The sequence below is a fragment of the Setaria viridis genome, chromosome 9, assembly GCF_005286985.2.
Source record: "Setaria viridis chromosome 9, Setaria_viridis_v4.0, whole genome shotgun sequence".
Lineage (NCBI taxonomy): Eukaryota > Viridiplantae > Streptophyta > Magnoliopsida > Poales > Poaceae > Setaria > Setaria viridis.
The window spans coordinates 49965314-49984292 of NC_048271.2; the positions used below are offsets into that span (position 1 = coordinate 49965314).

The window sequence follows — 18979 nt, forward strand, 5'->3', positions numbered from 1 at the left end:
GATAAGCAAACAAAAATTATGACAAGACTTCAAATAATTTGCATTACATACACATAACTTGTTTATATTACAAGCAATTGTTTTTTCAGATTACTCAAGGTCTATTTGATTGGCTACTTCTTGAGCAACAGGAGCCATCTCCTCTAAATAATGCTGGAACTACTCATGAGAGCAGTCCTCGGCAATACCCTCTGCCACAGGAGCCATGCTGGCTTGTGGGTAGAACAACTTCACCATCGCCAGCAGCTGCTTGGAGACGGACTCTGCGGTCTTCTTCACGTAGCTGGTGATCTTGTCGGGTACTTCCTTAAATATCTTCACCAAAGCACGGGGCTCCACGCCTTCCTCCGGGGGCTCCACCATGTCAGCAATGGGCTAAGCGGCTTCTGTTAGCTCTTTGAGAGCAAGATCCTCTACTTCCAACTTAGCTTATTATGCTCAGAGTTTCTCCATCAGATCTACAAGCTGGACCTCCCCGTCTTTGCACAGCTTCTTCTCCTTATCGAATTTATGCTCCGAAGTCTCGTACTGCGCGGTCACCTTATCAAACTCATCAGTGACTCGATAGTACGCGTTCTGCTAGTCTATGGCACGACCTTGGAGATCCGTATTCTCCTTGGTAAGCTCTGCAAGAACACAAGCAAGGGACAAAATCAGCATCGCCAAGTACAAGATCAGTACTCGAAAACTGCATGAGGGTAACAGCCTACCCTCATTACGGTTCCTCAACCCTTTGTTGAGTTTTTGCAGATGGTCTTTCTCCTCCGCGGTATCCTACATGGCATTCTGGTGCTTGGCAGCTTGGCCGTCGTATTTCATCAACAGCTAGGAGGAGTATTGTCTCTCTTCGGCTAGTTTCTGGTCCAGCGCCTCGGCCCGCTGGATGGTGTCTTCAAGTGCTTCGAAAATTTTCGATTTCTCGCGGGAGTGCTGGATCAGTGTCCATAACATAGAGCAAGGTACTCATATAAGCACCGGGTGACCATTTCAAGATGAAGATCAATAACAGAAGTAAAACTTACCTATGTATACTCGCCTACTTGGCGATACATGTCCAACAACGTGGCCTAAAACTCCACGGTGGCCAGGAGGTCATCTATTAGGATGATTTTCCCTGGATTCACCACGGAAGGGAGCAGAGTGTCATCATACTCCACGTGCTCCCCAGCACCCGGCGCACTGAGAGGGACCATCACCTAGCTAGTCGACGGACCAACCTCTGAAGGCAAGGAGGAAGTCGTAGCGTGACTAGTCAACGGCCCTGCCTTGGATGACGGGACAACGGCCAACACTTGTAGTGCCCCAGTAGCCTCGACATCGACTTCTGGCTCAGGGGTTACACGTGCAACTTCAACATCACCAGCGGTCACCACCTCCACCTCGGCCTCTGGCTCCACCTCGGCTTCTGGCTTCGGCTTAGCTCTCGGATTCAGCATCATGGCCACCAACTCCGTCACCACCACGGAAGTACTCTCCGCGACGGGTTCGGTCTTCGGCAGTTCGGAGGCTAGCACTGCAAAAACATCAAGTGACGACAAGACATCATGCATAAGCGTTGCTACAAGAGACACCGCACCTGGAGCAACTTCGGGCACGGGCTGATCCTCCGGCGGTGGAACTGCGGGCTCCAAGGTGAGCTCGGGGGCTGAGCGGCTATTGCCATCAGAACCAGACTTCGGGATGACTTCCTGGGCTGAGTGGCTACTACCATCAGCACCATACTTCATACTCGGGCTCTCGGCTTCCATGCTAGTGGATTTCCTGAAACGAGAACACACTACTCGGTGACACTACTCACCTGCAAACAAAAGACTAGTCAGCAAATTGACAGACATCAACACTAGTTCTTGAGGGCTGCAGGCCATGGGTACTTACAGGATTCGACGGGTTAGCAGCGCAGTGCTCTCGCAAGATTGTCGGGATACCCTTGACGCGTTTGAAGAAGCGCTTCAGACACGCCATCACTTCATCAAGGGACAGCTCCTCCGACGTCATCCGCAACGTGTCATTGGGACATGAGTAGTCGTACCCTGCTGTGCATCGCAACTGCAGGGGCTGGACACGCCTCCTCATGAAGTTGAAGGCTACACCGACGCTGGCCAGGCCATCCTTCTTGAGGCGGGCGATCTTCTTAATCAAATCCGGTAGTTGAAAGCCATCGACATACTCGGCTCATCTAGCCGGTGGTTGTTCCACACTGGACGGTGGCCGATGACCTTGGGAAGATGGGGCTCGTGATTTCCAATATAGAACCACTATTGCTTCCAACCAGAATGGGAGTCTAAGAGCTCGCACTCGATGTATTGGCTCTTGAACTACTCCCGAAGTTGAATCCCTGCCCCTCCAACTACTTCTATGTGGTTCATCCGGGGTTGGGGCTTTACTCTAAAGAACTTTCAAAACAGCTGGAAGTGGGACTGAATGCCCAGGAAGGCCTTGCAGAGGTGCACAAAGATAGCAACATGTAAGATAGAGTTGGAGTTGAGGTGGACAAGCTCCAGATTGTAGTACCTCAGCAGCCCCCGGAAGAAGTCGGACGATGGTACAGCCAACCCCAGCTCAACAAAATACGCGAAGATGACTATCTCATCGGGGTAGCTCTTAAACGGCCACGGATTGCCGGTTGCTTCCCTCCAATCAGCAAACTCCTTCTCCTGGAGTAGATTTGCACCCACCAGTACCTGGATGTCTGCCTCTTTCAAGGCGCTGGCTTGATTCGGTGGCACCGTCTGGTCGGTCTTCCGGTACTTGGGCGCCGGCAGTTGGATCTCCTTCTTAGCAGCCTTGTGCATCTTTGACTCCGCCACCTTGCTTGAGGATGCCTTCTTCGATGCCATTGCTCCAATGGTCATCTGGCGTATGAGCTGGAGGGCTAAACAATGGGGGGCACTAGGGCAACAGTGCTCAGGGATGGTAAGCGACGACGCTAGGGCAACAGTGAGAAGATGAATGGCTCGGGCGCACTAGCTCGGGTAAACATAAGGGATAAGATTCCTCCGTTATTTATAACTGCGGCACAGATAATCAAGCGGCGAGAATTATGGGGAATATTCCGTTTTTTTAGCCATCAGTTATCACTGGAATGATTACAAATTTCCTCGGAAGAGATAAGATTTTCTGAAGACAAACGGCCACATGGACCCGTGGTTGACCTTCATACCTAAACTAGTTGTGTAACGGCTCAAGAGCTGTGTACCATATGCCCGTTGGACAAAAAGTTATTTCTCCGGGTTCTAAGGGGAAAAAGGTGTGAAATTATAAGATTGGTCCTCAGACTGATTCTTCGATTCAACCTAAGGTTCGGGGGGCTACTCCATATGGAGTGCGATTTTCATCGCACTTCCATATAAGATTCAAGATTCAAGACTAAGTTAAATGAGGCTTGAGCACCTTCTAGCCGTAAGGCAGTACTCGAGCACATTCGAAGACTCAATCCAATGGAGTACTCAAAGAAGCACTACAAACTAGTCAGTGACATCTACAGAAGTACTCGGGATTGCTGCATTTGACTAAAAAGTACTCGGGGGCTTATCAGTCATACATCTATGGGCTCACCAAGAGGCTTGCATAGTCCTACAATATGGGGTTGTACACCAAGATGTATCAGATATGGAGACTACGGTGCAGGACGGCGTGGTCTGCGTGGAGGACAAGGACTAGTCGAGGATTAGGAAGCTACTCGTAGCAATTAGAGGACTCTCTAGTCGAATCCGACTAGTATCCTTATACAACAATCGACATGTAACCCTGCTCCCAGCAATATAAGGTGAGGCAGGGACTCCCTCCAAACAACGATCAATCAATACAATCCAACCAACACACAGGACGTAGGGTATTATGCGACATAAGCGGCCCGAACTTGTCTAAATCGTGCGTTCGAGTTCACCTTTGAGTTCCTGGTCTTCGGCGAGCCCCATGCATAAAACGCTACCTCTGGTACCCCCTCGGTAGGTTGCCGGGTCTAAACACCGACAGATACCTAGTGATTAGTTTGGACTAGTTGTTGACCAGAGAAATCCAGAATTTCATATTCAAATGAAAGCTCAAAGTTTGCAAGTTTGAACTATTTTGAATCATTTTTGACAAAACTGAATCGGCAGCCATTTAACACTGAATGGCTGCCTGAAATTGAAGGGATTGCTGAAGAAACTAACTTTAAAGTAGCTCAAGGCAAGCTCCGGAGCATGTAAACCTATTACTTTCAAAATTCATTATCATGTGTCAAAATTATTAGTTATTTCTCAACCCATGCATTTGGTATAGGAGTTGATTGAAAACTTACTTTTATGCACAATCCAACCTTGATTGGTTAGGAAATCTTTACCATCTATTTTAATAACTAGTAATATCCTATGCTTAGCACTACCTAGTTATGCAACCTTTCGTATCAAAGTTTCATTATTTATGTTCCATATTTGTAACTATATATCTTTCATTTTAGTTGTAGTGGTTTTTGATATATTAATTTTATCTATTTCCTATAATTTCATAGACAATATATTGTATAGAACTTCTTTGGTGGAACCACAATGAACAAAGCCAAGTTGGAGATGACCGAAAATAGGATCAGGCGCTTAATATGATGTCTAAAGTTTAGATATCTTAATGACTTCAAATGAAAAAACTCAAAACTATAAAGTTGTAGATCTTGTTGAGAGCTACAATTTTTATATAAAAATGATCTTCATCCGAGTTCGTATAAAAAATTTATAATTTTTCTAAAGTCAGACCTTGTCACGTCATTTTGGGTGACGGCAGGAGTGGCGTGACAGGCTTTCCACGTGGATTATGCGCTGGCAAACTCCTTCCATGCGCTCCGACATGGCATACCTTATCACGCCATTGTATGTGGCGCGACAGAGTGTTCTTGTCATGCCACGTGCATCGGCGAGCAGAAGGGTTATTTTAAAATATTAGTTAAAAAAGTTTAAAAATTCCTGAATTCGGTGACAATGCAAGCATATAGACAGACATGTTGTCGGTGTCAGTACTGAGTGGGATGAGATCAGTATCAGTGGTGGGGGGCATGTTCCAAGGGTTGTGGAAGCGAAGTCACCTCTGGATAGAGAAAGAATCCGTGCATTGCATAAATTCATTGGGCTGCCTAACTTTGCCTCTGACGCAGTGCTGGCTGCCAGTGCTTCCACCGGAAGAAATGGTTTCCTAGTACTGCAAGCTGCATTTCGCTGACGCTTGCCACAGTTTCAGCTTTACATTTGTCAAGTTTCTGCTTGATGGAGAGATAGCAAATCCGTGAAACTACTGACCGACATACTCGTTGTAAAGCTGAATAACTCAAGAAAGATGCCGTAGTACTAGCTCTCTCCCTGCAGGACTCTGGTCGCGTTGCACTTCCTAAAACTTGTTGTTCTTATTTATTGGTCTCATTCAATAAATCATAATAATAAATTTGAAAGCAAATCCTTCTGGGGCCCTTAACAAAATTTCAAGACTATTGGAGCGTCCATGTGACACTCGTGTTGCCTTGCTACCTGGCACAATTCCGTAGTCTCGGTTTGCACGTTTTGTGATGCTGTTTTTGTAGTTTAGCTTGTAATGTCAAGGAACAAGGATCATGACTGATAATCTTACTCGAATTCTAAAAAAAACTATCAGAAGATCTCGTAGCAAATAAGTTAGCAAGCATGTTTTTAGCATGAACTGAGCTCATGATTGTTAGTTAGTCGTGGTGTGGTTAGCGTGTCCCAACCTTTTGCGCTTAACTTAATCTAAGTTTGAAGGAGTCGGGTCTAGCTCAGTTCACACGCGCGTCATCCGTTTTGAGACCTTTTTCAGTTCCAATTTATTAGGTGCTTACTATACAAAACTGCCCGGCTCCAATAAACATAGTATCGTTAATTTCTTGTTAAAAATCACACCTTTTTTTTCGGGTAAAACCACACCTTAGTAGACGGGTTAAAAGAGAGATGCCGAATTAAAAGTCTGACATTTTTAACATGGGATTACGGTACAAAACTCAAATCGTCGGTTTATGAAGCCCAAACCAATGAAACAATTGAAGTGTCCAGGGGAAGATAAACCACTATTGATTCCTCACCCAAATCAAGCATCAAACGCAGTCAGAGACCAATTGTGCTTGCCGAAATTGCTGTCCAGGTTCGTCATCATCCAGGCAGGGGTTGCTCCTCCGGTCATCATCTCCTGCCGTGCTCGCCTCATCCGATCCGAAACGATACGGGACATTTCTTTTTGCTCCATTGCTTAATTATTCGCTTACGTACTCACTCGCTGCAATGATAAGATGGGGATTACTAGAAAAATCTCGGCGTAAAGCATATCGGCACGCCTGTCCCGTGTTTCTCTGCGCCCAGTACTCCCATTTCAATCGAACTACTTGTTTGACTTGTATAAGCAATAATGAGACGTTTTTGCTAGACGATGACTCGACGAGACGATCGATCCGGAGCTACCCGTGACCCTGTGCGAGCGTGATTGAAATTAAATCAGGATAACCATATATGCGACGCGGCGACGCGCCGTCAGTGCTTATCCCGATTGGGTGAGCATGGGCTTGGTCTTCGGCAATCGGCACATTGCATATACACCTTCTGACCTCTGCACGTCTCACAAGTTCTCCTCGGCAGACAGCCAAACCTGTAGGAAGCTTTGACTTGAGTTGTTTCCCAGCAGTGTTCTGACTTCGCAGCATTATGGATTGCTTAAAGATGAGGGAAAAAATGTTGAAACAAAAATTGTGGTATAAAGTTGTGAATTCACAGCCCACAGGGAGTGAAATTCAACTGTGAGCATTTTTTTTTTTTTGCGATAGCAATTGGTAGAATTTTACAAGTGTAGTTACAGCTTTGCCATTTATGTCTCGAGCGATTTCTTAGAAGCTAAAAATATTTTTGAGAAACGCTATTTATTTTCAACAGATTTCTTAACAAAAATCTGTCATATTTGCTACATTCCAGCCTAAGAGAAAAAATGTTCTAACAGTGAAATAAAAATGTTCTTGAAAAATCAAAAGTTACAAAATTTATAGAAAAAATGGAATGAATTTGCAATGTCTCTGTCTAAGAAAAATGTTACAGCTATGAAATAAAATGTTCCAAGTTTTGCTTTTTCTGTCGTAGAGGGATAGATCCAAATTGTGGGAATTTAATCAAATGATTAAAAAAAGTGATAGATTCCACCCATGAAATATGTCCATGGATAAATAGATAGTCCCAATCGTTTTAAATTAGTAGTTTCATAAAATTACAACTATTCGTGTCTACAACTACAACTTTAGGACCCGTTTGACAAAAAAAATACTGCTGCTTGCACCTTGCTCACGTAGTTACATTTTTATAGTTAGGCTGGATGGTTTTAGGTTTATTCAATTACTTATTTTCTCCTCCATGTCTAAATCGTTTCCGTTGGTTTGCATCAAGACCTGAGTACTTTTTATATATGGACTCAAAAATAGCACTAGCAATAAAAGTATAAATGCTTAAAACATATACGATGATGTGCCTTGTATCCACTCCAAGACGTATGTGTAGTTGCCAGTTGCCACGTTTTATCATCTTAGTATAATTTTTTTGAGACCGTTCTACCTTAGTTAGCAGCACAAGACTTGTGGCCAATGTTCACCCACCCTCTTTGCCGCGTTCGTGCCTCGCAGCTAACCCATTCCCCCAGTATAAATACCACCCCCGCCCATCCCACCTCGCTCCATCGAGCAGACACGTCGGGCCATTTCTGTCACGTAACAGTGAAACCATTCAAAAACTCAATAGAGCATTAGGGAGCTCGTGTCAGAAAGGCAGACACAAATGGCGTTCCACAGAACAATAGCACGGCGCCTATGGGCAGGCAAGAACGCGGCCGCCAGCGGCGCAGCCATTCCCAAGCCTCCGGCGGCCGCCCCCGCACCCCCTGCACGGCGGCCGCTGCCGGCCGTAGACGACTGCCCGACGCTCGCATTCCTGCGGCCCAGGCCGACGACGGCCGGGTACTCCACCGCGAGCGTCCCGCTCCCGGCGCACTGCTTCCCCGCCCTCCCCATCGGCGACCAGCTCTTCCGCCGCCTCCGGCTCGACGGGCTTGCGCCGCCGGTCGTGGTCACGGTAGCGCGTCCGCGGCCTGAGGAGGCCGGCGTGACGGTGGAGCAGGCGAGGAAGGTGGCGCGGGCGGCGGAGATGGAGGTGGCGAGGGCGAGGCTGAGGTCCAACGCCCAGAGCGTGGTGTCCGGGTCGGAGTTCGCGGCGCTCTGCGCCGACATTGCCGGCGGCGTGGAGGGCGGGCGCAGGCTCGCCCGTGCGCTCGACGAGTCCGGCGTCGTCATCGTCCTCGGCGACGCCGTCTTCCTCCGCCCCGACATGGTGGCGAAGGCGATCGAGAGCGTCATCCTCCCCGCGGCGAAGCAGCAGCAGCAGCAGCTGGCAGCGCCGCGCGCCGGGGAGGAGGAGGAGGGCGAGGCCGCCGCGCGCAGGCGGGAGGAGCTGGCGGCGATGGAGGCCCAGAAGGCGGCGATCGACGCGGACGCGGCGGCGCAGGTGCGGCGCGAGCTGTGGTGCGGGCTGGCCCTGGTGGCGGCGCAGACGCTGGGGTTCATGCGGCTCACCTTCTGGGAGCTGTCGTGGGACGTCATGGAGCCGGTGTGCTTCTACGTCACCTCGCTCTACTTCATGTCGGGATACGCCTTCTTCATGCGCACCGCCACGGAGCCGTCCTTCGAGGGCTTCTTCCGTGCCCGCCTCGCGTCCAGGCAGCGCCGCCTCATGCGGGCTCGCGGGTTCGACGTCGACCGCTACAACGCGCTCGGCTCCGCGCCGGCGCCGGTGCAGAGCGGCGACCCCCGCGAGGTGCTTAGGCACGTCAGCCACGTGCAATAGCACGTCAGCCCGGAGTCCCGGACGAGTTCGCTTGGCTTGTGCCAGGCGGGATACGTGCTTGTCATGTTCGAGTCATCACCGTCTAATCGTTAATCAACTTCCTGTATCGATTCAGGGAGAAAAGGTGTTTTTGGTAGGAGATACTAATATTGTCAGTTGATTCATGGATTGAACATCTGTTTTTCTTTACGGCGATCTCATGGACAACTTGTTAATCAGAGAGGAAAAGCTCATCGGAACATTCGTAACGTAACGTGTGACACACTTGAGGTTACTTTTTTGGGGAGGTGGGGACTCCCTCCCTCCGATCCAATCCTGATGGGTTGTCCCGAGTCCCGAGTCACGAGTCAGAATCAGAACGCACAAGCACGACGGTCCCTCTTCTCCCTTTCGTCTCACAACAGGTCCACCAAAAATCTCGCGTGTACGCGCAACGGAAGGCGTGAAACGTGTCGACGCCAAGCATAAAAATTCAAGCAGTTCGTCAAACCCCACTTTCTTTGCCGCAAATCCTAGTAACTAAGTACTAACAAGCATATTTTTCAGGACAAATAAACAACAAAATGATCAACGGGGCTCGCTGCAACTGCAGTCTCTACGTAGCGCATACACTGACACGACCACCACCACGCCGTCGTCGTCCTAGTTCCTACTGGTGCCCGGGGCAGAAGGTGATGAGGTACTGGGCGCCGGTGCCGCAGGTGAAGGTGCTGGTGGGGTCGTCGTACGCGTAGCTGTAGGCCGCGGGGCACGCCGCCTTGAAGAGCCTCGAGTACTTGGTCGGCCCGCAGGTGTTGGGCCCCCCGTGCGCGCCCGTGCAGCAGTACTCTGGCGTCCCGAACGCCTCGCACGCGCTCCGGCACGCCACCGTCGTCGTCGCCGGCGCCGGCGCCGCCCCGTCCCCTCCTCCCGCCGCCCCGGACGCCGCCATCTGCAGCTCGGGCGGGCACAGCGCGTTCACGTCCCCGACGCACCCGGCGTACCCGCACGTCGCGTAGTTCACCCTCGCGCCCGTGGCGGCCACGCCGATGCCCACGTTGTACCCGTCCACCAGGCTCACGTCGTAGAAGTCCTTCCCGTCGGCGCCGCCCAGGGTGAACTCCGCCAGCGTCACGGGCGGCGCCCCGCCCAGGGTGCAGCTCGCGGCGCCGCTGCAGTCCCCCGTGGCGCACGAGAGCCGGGACGGCGACGGCGCCGCCGCGCCGCCGGAGGGCGCGACGCAGCCCGTGCGCGCCCAGAGGCGGCCCGACCAGCCCGCGGGGGCCGGGAACGAGACGGTGGCGTAGGGGGACAGCTCGAATCCCCCGCCCCCGACGGCCGCCGCGCTGTTCCCGGACAATGTGGCCGGCCAGATCGTGTGGCTGCAGTTGTTCCGCAGGGTGAACACCGTCGTCCCGGCTGCCTCGGCACCACGCGTCGCTTGTGACCAGATGACCCCTGCAAATGCACGCAGAAATCACCATGAGTACGGCACATTTCCTGCAGTATGAATTAATACAGAACTGAGTTCTGCAAATGTACCAGCAAGGAGCAGAAGGTTTGCAATGCGTATGGCTCCCATGGGAACGGTTTGATTGGAGCTAGGACTCGACGAGAAGAATCAGCAATGTCAGTCGTGGACAATGTTTGTGGGAAGTAGCAGGAGACTGGAGCTGGAAGAGGAATGTGCAGGAAGTAAATTTTCAGGGACTGCTCTTCTCTGATGTATATAGGCGTGGCCTGCAGTTCTGTTGATCCGGGTCACGCAACGCGAGGGAGATGGCGATTAGGTGGGAACCCCGGAGGAAACATCGGAGTTCGTTGGGAATCGGGAGGAAGGCGCGGCCAGCGCGCAAGCGCCGTGGTCGTGGGAAGCTCATGTACGCGTAAATGTAGGTGCAGTGGCTGAGATAAATCGGTGCGAAGTCTCAGCTGGTGGTGTGGGTAGTGGCGCTTGTGTTCAGCCGAAATATCCGCAGCAGAGTGGATCAGTGGAAGCAGCTCGGTAGCCTTGCCGAAGAAAAATCTCGTTGAAGAAAAGGGAAGCCTAATATGGCGTGTGTGATTTTTTTTATAAAAAAACGGGACCTGTGTGTTTCATGGGCTAATCCCGGGAAAGAAAAGAGAAGCCGAACACGGCTGTGTATATCAACATAGGCTAGCTCCATCCTTCTGTTGGACCAAACAAAGCAGTCTCGGAAGAAGTGGCCTGCTCGCGTCGGCCCATCTACCCATCCGTGTTGCGCCCACGCGGCGGCGGCGAGGTCCGCGCGAACGTTCAGATCTCTCCGACCAAGTCGTCGGGGGTTTTGCGGACGGAGTCGGATAGCTATCCGTAGCGCACCGATGAGACGTCGGGCGGCCGCACTTGACGGACCGAGTCAACCGGCCGCGATAGGTCCGGCGCCTCACCGATTGATTACCGTCAGAATCTGCTTCTAAGGTATGCCCTGATTCCCTGTCATATCTTCATGTTATCATGGCCCCTTCTCAGAAAGTTCAAATGGTCAGATGTTGTGGTACTGTACTTGCACTCTACTGGTACTACTCCTAAACCTTCCGCTGCTACTTCTCTGAAGAATCGCGACAAATGGTAGCTGCTTCCGTTGGTCCTTCTGAACTTCTCGAACAGAAGATGGCGAAAGGTAGTTCATACCTGGATATCAAATTTGCAATTTGCAAGTATGATATGGCTGAGAACCGTGACCCAGCGATCCTGAACAAACTATGTACTCCAATAACGGAGATAATTTTTTTAATTAAGGATATAATTATCCGGCCTCCACCATTCAAAAGAGAATGTTTACGACCAATTACCAGCACTGATCCACACCAGATACATAGGCAGCACTCAGACTGCTACTGAAGCAACTAGACTCCAACATTGTTAGACAGACATTCAGACTTGACTAAGAAAAGCTCCAGGCTTGTAATCTATTTCTGAATTTCCAACCAAAATTACTGAAGATCTCCATGGTTGTAACCTCCAGCAAGATGGCAATTTTTCTTTCAGAGCAGCTTTCTCTTCCTCTTTAGATAGCAGAGACCAACACCTTGTCCAATATGTCCCCCTGAAAATTACCTGCAAAAAAGAGTTAGGTATTGTTTTTTGGAATACAACCTCATTTCTATTCAACCACAAGGCCCAACAAAGAGCAGCTGCTCCCACCAGACTTTGTTTTCTAAACTTTACTGAGAAATTGTTCAGCCAAGATCCCAACATATGAGAGAAACTAGTCGGTGGTTGAATTCCAAAGGTGATAAAAACTGCATTCCAAATACCCTTTGCCGTATGACAATCGAAAAATAGGTGTTGTATGGTCTCATTAGAGCTACAAAAGCAACACTTAGGACATCCTTGCCATTTTCTCTCAGCAAGATTGTCCTTTGTAAGAATGACTTCTTTCCATAGATACCATAAAAAAACCTTAATTTTCAGTGGTACTCTTAACTTCCAAAAAGCACACTCTGATGGTAATCCTTCTTGTTTCATTATGTTTGAATACATAGAGTTAACTATAAATTTCTTATCTTTACACAGCCCCCAAACAAAAACATCTTTTTGGTCCTTCAACCCAACATTTATTATTTTACCCACCAGCTCCATCCATTGGTTTAAGACATTCCCTCTTAGTGTTCTTCTAAAAGACACATTCAAAGGGACCGTGCTTAGCACATTAGCCACTGTATCGCTTTTCTTTGTTATATGTGATAAAGTTTTGTTCTTTAAATATTTACGCCAGAGCATATTTTTCCATAAACCATCTTTATTCAGAAGCTTAAACATCCACTTGCTTAGCAAGCATATATTCTGGACATCTAGGTTTACAATCCCCATACCTTCCATACTTTTGGTTTAACACAGAATACTCCACCTTGTCAACCTATATTTTTTCTTGTGTTCATCACATTGCCAAAAAAAATCTTGATCTATAGTAGTCGAGTTTTTTTAGCATACCTTTAAGTATTTAAAAAAAGACATCATATACATTGGCAAGCTTGAAAGAATAGAGTTTATTAAAACTAATCTTCCTCCAACTGAGAGCAACTTGCTTTTCCAACTACTTAACTTTTTCTGAAATCTTTCTTCAACAACCTTCCTATCTTTATTTGAAATTTTGTGATGGTTCATTGGTAAGCCCAGGTATTTGAAAGGGAAGGTCCCTTCTTTACAAACAAAAAGGTTCACATATTCTCCTACTCTGTCCTTTGCTGCCCCAAAACAAAATAGCTCACTAGCTCACTTTTATGAAAATTGATCTTTAGGTCAGCTAGCTTTTCAAAAGCACGTAGCACTAGCTTCATATTCTTAGCCTGTTGTACATCATTTTCCATAAAAGAGTATCGTATCATCTGCGTATTGGAGGACTGTCAAACCCCCGTCTACCAGATGTGGAACTAGTCTTGGAACTGCTCATTTTCTCTAGCTCTCCTAATTAAGATTGCCAGCATATCTACTATCAGGTTAAAAAGCACTGGCGACAGAGGATCACCCTGTTTTAGTCCTTTTTTGGTTTGGAAATAGTGACCAATTTCATCATTAACTTTTACTCCTACACTTCCTCCACTAACCATGTTCTCGATCCATTTGCACCGTTGAGGTGAAAAGCCTTTCATTCTCATAGTTTGTTGTAGGAAAGACCAGTTTACTTTGTCATAGGCCTTCTCAAAATCTAGTTTGAGAATAATCCCACTTTGCTTTTTCCTATGCAACTCATGCATTGTTTCATGTAAAATCACCACATCCTCCGTTATGTTTCTTCCTGGTAGAAAAGTTGTTTGTGTTGGTCCTATTAGCTTATTTGCCACCATCTTGAGCCTATTAGCTATAACTTTTATAAAAAGCTTAAAGCTAACATTTAACATGCAAATAGGTCTATATTGCTGCACCATCTTTACCTCTTTTAATTTAGGCAATAGAGTTAAAATTCCAAAATTTAGACTAAAAGACGGTAGTTTGCCTTTATGGAAATCTTTAAACATGGCCATTAGATCATCTTTTACCAGACTCCAAAAAATCTAATAAAACTCCGCAGGGGATCCATCTGGCCCTAGGGCTTTATTATCCTTCATTTGAAACATGGCACCTCTGACCTCTTTTTCTGTAAAACCACTTGTTAAGAACTCATTATCTAAACCAGGTACTGAGGAATATCCTATGTCCTGGACTCATCCATAGAGAAATTACATTTTTTATGTGGACCAAATATACCTTTGTAGTATTTTGCAAAATATCTTTTAAGGGTCTCTTCCCCCTTAATTGTCACTTCCTCTTGTACAAGCCGAAAAATTCTAGTTTTTCGATGCTTGACATTTGCTACTAGCTGAAAATACTTTGTATTATTATCTCCTTGTAGAATTTCATTGGTTTTTGCTCTTTGGAACCATTTAAGTTCCTCCTCTCTAGGAAGTTGGACTAATTTGTTTTTGATGCTTTGTTTCAAGTCAATCTCTTATTGTGTTAGCTATGGAGATTCCGCTTTTTTATCCAGTTCCTCTGCCTTTTTCATAAGCTCTGGCTTTTCTTTTTTATAAGCCCCATTCATATTTTTCACCCACCCTCTTAAAAATTGTCTTAATCTTCGAATTGTATTTTGCCGGCACCCTTTCTCTCTTTACTCCAAACATCTGCAACTATATCAAAGAAGCCCTCCTTTCAGAGCCACCCAAGTTCAAATTTAAACATAGGTTGTTTTCTTTCCGGTGTTCATTCCCCCTATTTAGCAATAATGGTGTGTGGTCTGAAATTTTCCTAGTCAGTGCAACAATTGTGCTTAAAGGAAATCTTTCTTCCCATTCCGTGCTTACCAACACTCTATCAAGTCTTTCATATGTTGGCACTTCTCTAGAATTAACCCAAGTATACTTGCGCCCTGACATTTTTATTTCCCTTAAATTTAACCATCAATGATGGCATTAAACAAAAAGGACCATCTATCATCATATCTGTCATTGTTTTATTCACTTGGATTTCTGATGATGTTAAAATCACCTCCAAGCATAATGGGCAGATTTTCTTTACTACAAGCATGTACTAAATCTGTGAGAAAAACTTCTTTTGAACTCAGGTTGTGCTGCCCCATAGACAGCTACTAAAACCCATTTGAAACCATCACTTTTTATTTCTAAGCCGAAATTTTACATAGAAATCACCTTCATCTAACTGCCAATATCCAAAACATCCAAATTTACCCCTATCAAGATGCCACCTGATCTACCATGGGTTGTGTCCAGTGCCATAAAAAATTCCTTCTCCCGCAAACTACAAAGAGGCTGTGGCTGAACCAGTGAACTAGTGTACAATGCAAAATATCACTAGTATACAAGTGAAACAAGATATTGTATAATTCATACACATTGAAAGAGAAGAAGTAGTAAACTAGTTACAGTACAAATTGAAAGTCAAGAAACTAACTACAAAATTACTCTGTTAAACGAAGCTCTGTTCTGATCTTATTATCGAGCTGCCACCGAACCCGCGATCCGGATGTTGTCCTCCGAGCTGGGCTGCCACAGCTTCTCGAACGCGTCGGCCACTGACACCGGCTGCGCCAGCACCGAGAGGCTGAACACGACCTCAGCCATCTTCGGCCGCCGCGCCGCGTCCTCCTCGGTGCAGGCCCTCGCCATGCCGGCCAGGCTAAGAGCCGCGTCGACCTGGTACTCGCTTCCCAGGGCGGGGTCCATCCACTTCCGCAGCTTCGCCTCCCTCTTGTCGCCGGCGGCCTCCAGCACGGCGCGGATCTCCCTCCACAGCATGCCGATCTCCGAGCCGACGCGCGCCTCCATCGCCCTCCTGCCCGACAGGAGCTCCAGGAGCAGCAGCCCGAAGGCGAACACGTCGGAGTTCGTCGCGGCGGCGTCGTCCGTGGCGGGCTTGGCCAGGGAGAAGCTCGAGATCTTGGCCCTGAAATCGGCCGTCAGGAGGATGTTCCGCGCGCGGATGTCGCCGTGCACCATGCTCGGCTGCGTGTGCTCGTGCATGTAGAGCAGGCCGTTGGCGACGTCCAGCGCGATGCTCAGCCTCTGGGCCCACGAGAGCGTCGCCACGGTGTGCGACGACGATGGCAGCGCGGACGGCGGCGGCTTCTGGTACAGCCACCTGTCGAGCGAGCCTTTCTCGGCGAACTCGTACACCAGGAACGCGTAGTCCCCGTCGGCGCCGATGGATATACCGGCGAGCCTGATCAGGTTGGCGTGGTTGACCATCTGCATCATCCTCAGCTCCGCCGACACGTCGCCCTTCGCCGGCTTCACCGCGAACAAGTCCCCGTCAAGCTTCGCCCGGTAGTACGAGCTCCCGATCCTGCACCGCTCGTCTAGGTTCATCGTCGCCTCCATGATCTCCTCTTCCACGAAGATGATAGGCTTGTCGATGAACTGTGACACGCCGGTGAGCAGCTTATTGTCCCCTCCTTTGATCATGTGTGCGAAGGAATTGCTGCTCTCGAGACCGTACTGGTTCTTGGCCCACGAAAGCTTGGGGCTCACGAATCGTGAACCCAGGCGCACCGACGCCTTCTTGCGGTACCTTCGGTGCGCCAGGAACGCCACGCACAAGGCGGCGAGCGCCACGAGAGACCCTGAGACGGTGGCGCCTATGATGATACCCCGACGGCGCGACCTGGACTTGTCATTGCCTGCACTAGCAGCGTAGAGCAGCGGCGGAAGCTGCGGCCGCTGCCGAACTGGGATCAACATCGGCGGCCCCATGACGGAGGCGAAGCTGCTAGTGACGTTGTTCGCCTCGGCGATGTCGTCCACGGTGGTGTTCATGAGCTTGCTCACCTCTGACATGTTGTCATCTTGTTGCCACACGTAGGTGATGAGGCTCTGCAACCCACGGGTCCGCTCAGCACGAGTCGGGCACCGGCAGAAGAGGGGCACCGTGACCTCCTGCCCGATCTGCAGATTGTTGATCACCGCCGCCGGGTTCATTTCGTGGATGAGGTTGTGCTCGGTGAGGTTCTCGTAGGAGGTGATGGCGAGGTTGTAGAAGATGTCGCCGGGCCGGATGGGGTACGTGACGTTGGCGAAGGAAAGGTTGCCCGTGCAGCCGCACCTGACGGGCACGAGCAGCGGCTGGCCCGGCAGCAGCACGCCGTCCTCGGAGGCCAGGTCCAGGTGGTTGGCGCTGGCGATCCGCGCCCGGCTCGTGCCGAAGAGGTCCGAGATGCTGCCGAGGTCCAGGTAACCCAGGGACTGCGTCCGGTACACGACGTACGTGTCGCACGGCGCCGGGACGTTGCAGGCGAAGCGCGCGGGGACGGTGTAGTTGCCGTCGGCCTGCGCGCCGGCTCGCCTGAAGCCGAGGAGGACGGCGAGGAGGAGAGGCAACAGGGGGCGGCGGAAATGGCGGGGTTCCATTTGGCTCTCGGTGTCACGGGGGTGCGTCTCTCTGTGACTCGCCTGCTAAATGTAGTGAGGCCGGATTTGCATAGTTAAGTGCAGTCCGGCATTTCAAGGACTGTTCAAGTCAATATCAGCGGTGTTTTTGTCGCGGCTCAGGTGTTTTGATTCGGTTCTTGAAGTCTTGCTTCGGGATGCAGATGCCATTCGTTGATTGCCCTGAACGAGACTGCTAGATTAGTTTATAGCATGCATGGTTTGATCTGAATTGGTACAAGTGTAGCAGCCGGTTCAATTAGTAGAGCCGGGATGAAGAATGGGACAACCGTCGTTTGAAGGTCGCTTTCATGGCGGTTGCTTGCAGCCGGAACAACGGAGGAACGGGTCGGCTACTGTCTGATTGCAGCAGAGAGTTGCTGTCAGAGATGATGCTACTTGCTACGACATAATTGTCAAGCGAAAGAGGAAGGGATTATACTGTGGTGCTATTAGCCAACATCATAAGATGCCGCTAAGAAGCAAGGTGTTGATGCACCCAATGCCTATGGAAGATTTTTATCTGCATGAAATACCTGTCTCGCGCGCAGATGGAGATGTTTGATATCTGATTATCTGTGTGCAAAGGTGATAAAAACAAGCCTGAAAGGCTGAAACCAGTGTGAAAAAATGCATGATATACTGATATAGCATGGGCCCTTTAACAGACGAATCTAGTGATTCTAGTCACTCTTAATTTTGATACGGGTTTATTAAATTAGCATAGCATTGATCTGGTCGATAAGAAGATGCTTATTCTTTCCTTAAGATCGATTAACATTTAACAGTAGGAATCCACATGTACGAGATGAAACCGCCCCCATGGGCCGTTGTGCACCTGCCGAGTTGAGGCCCGGAAGCCCAATTCGGTGCTTGCCTACTCGTTCCGCAGCCCAGTCTGCACCCTCTCCTTTCCTTTACCATTTTCATCTTCTCTCCGGTTTGTTCTTTTCAGTTCCAGTTTTTTCCCCCTTCCATCGTGCTTTTACTAGCCGAAACTGCGCCATGTCGCAGGAGATATTTGAATTAGGGCACAATTGTATACCTGCCCTTGAATTAACCAAGTTGGAGATTCATAAAGGTCTATATTCTTATTTTTCAAAAAAATAAAGGTCTATATTGCACCTATTATAGATAGTGTTTGGTTCAGCAAAATGTAACGTAACCTATTTACACTGTTAATTGATTACGTTAGATCTTGTTTGTTTCACCGCTGGCTGTAAACGAGTCCCACGTAATCAGATACCGGGCAATAGAAATCTGATACCCCTCCTTCTCCCCCGTAATGAGATACCGGTTCTCTTTTCCAAGAAAAAGTGTGCTCCGTGGATGATGTCTTAATCGATACCGCTACATCCTGTAGAACCAAACAAAGTAGGGACACAGTGAATCCCACTGCCAATAGCAGTGTAATCCACTTCCCATACCGTTTGCGTTACCAGTTGGTGAAACAAACACCTGTTATGCAAATTGGTACGTAAAAACTTTGCGTCGTGGGCGGGCGCTGCACAGTTCGCTGCGGTGTTCGTCCTTGATTTTATTCGAGGCAAAACGAATGTGGCATATACAATACATCATAGTCTTACGTTTTGTGCAAGCCAACTCCTTATTTTCTTTGCAGGTTAAGTTTGGTGAATGATTGGGATTCAGACTAAATTTCCAGAAAGTTCTAGTATGTGTTACGTACGTCGTCGTTCATAGTACCAGAGGCAACGTCTAGTAGCATTTATTTATTTTTAGATGAAGAAGTAGACTATCTTGACGGAAAAAAC

The 18979-nt window shown here is 48.6% G+C and overlaps 3 protein-coding genes across 3 annotated transcripts; 1 reads left to right on the forward strand and 2 right to left on the reverse strand.

Moving 5' to 3' along the window:
- Positions 1-7686: 7686 nt before the first annotated feature.
- On the forward strand, positions 7687-9091 carry LOC117836889 (calcium uniporter protein 4, mitochondrial). Its single transcript, XM_034716410.2, has one exon. It carries the CDS (start codon positions 7782-7784, stop codon positions 8841-8843), a length of 1062 nt encoding a protein of 353 aa, XP_034572301.1. The 5' UTR covers positions 7687-7781; the 3' UTR covers positions 8844-9091.
- A 232-nt stretch (positions 9092-9323) lies between these two features.
- Positions 9324-10782, reverse strand: LOC117836890 (pathogenesis-related thaumatin-like protein 3.5). Its single transcript, XM_034716411.2, has 2 exons — positions 10365-10782; positions 9324-10280 (listed from the first exon to the last, which is right to left on the reverse strand). The coding sequence occupies exons 1-2, from the start codon at positions 10402-10404 to the stop codon at positions 9493-9495; spliced, it is 828 nt and encodes a 275-aa protein (XP_034572302.1). The 5' UTR covers positions 10405-10782; the 3' UTR covers positions 9324-9492.
- Positions 10783-15120: 4338 nt separating this feature from the next.
- Positions 15121-17356, reverse strand: LOC117839675 (serine/threonine receptor-like kinase NFP). The gene has a single exon (XM_034720066.2). It carries the CDS (start codon positions 17187-17189, stop codon positions 15279-15281), a length of 1911 nt encoding a protein of 636 aa, XP_034575957.1. The 5' UTR covers positions 17190-17356; the 3' UTR covers positions 15121-15278.
- Between the last annotated feature and the right edge of the window lie 1623 nt (positions 17357-18979).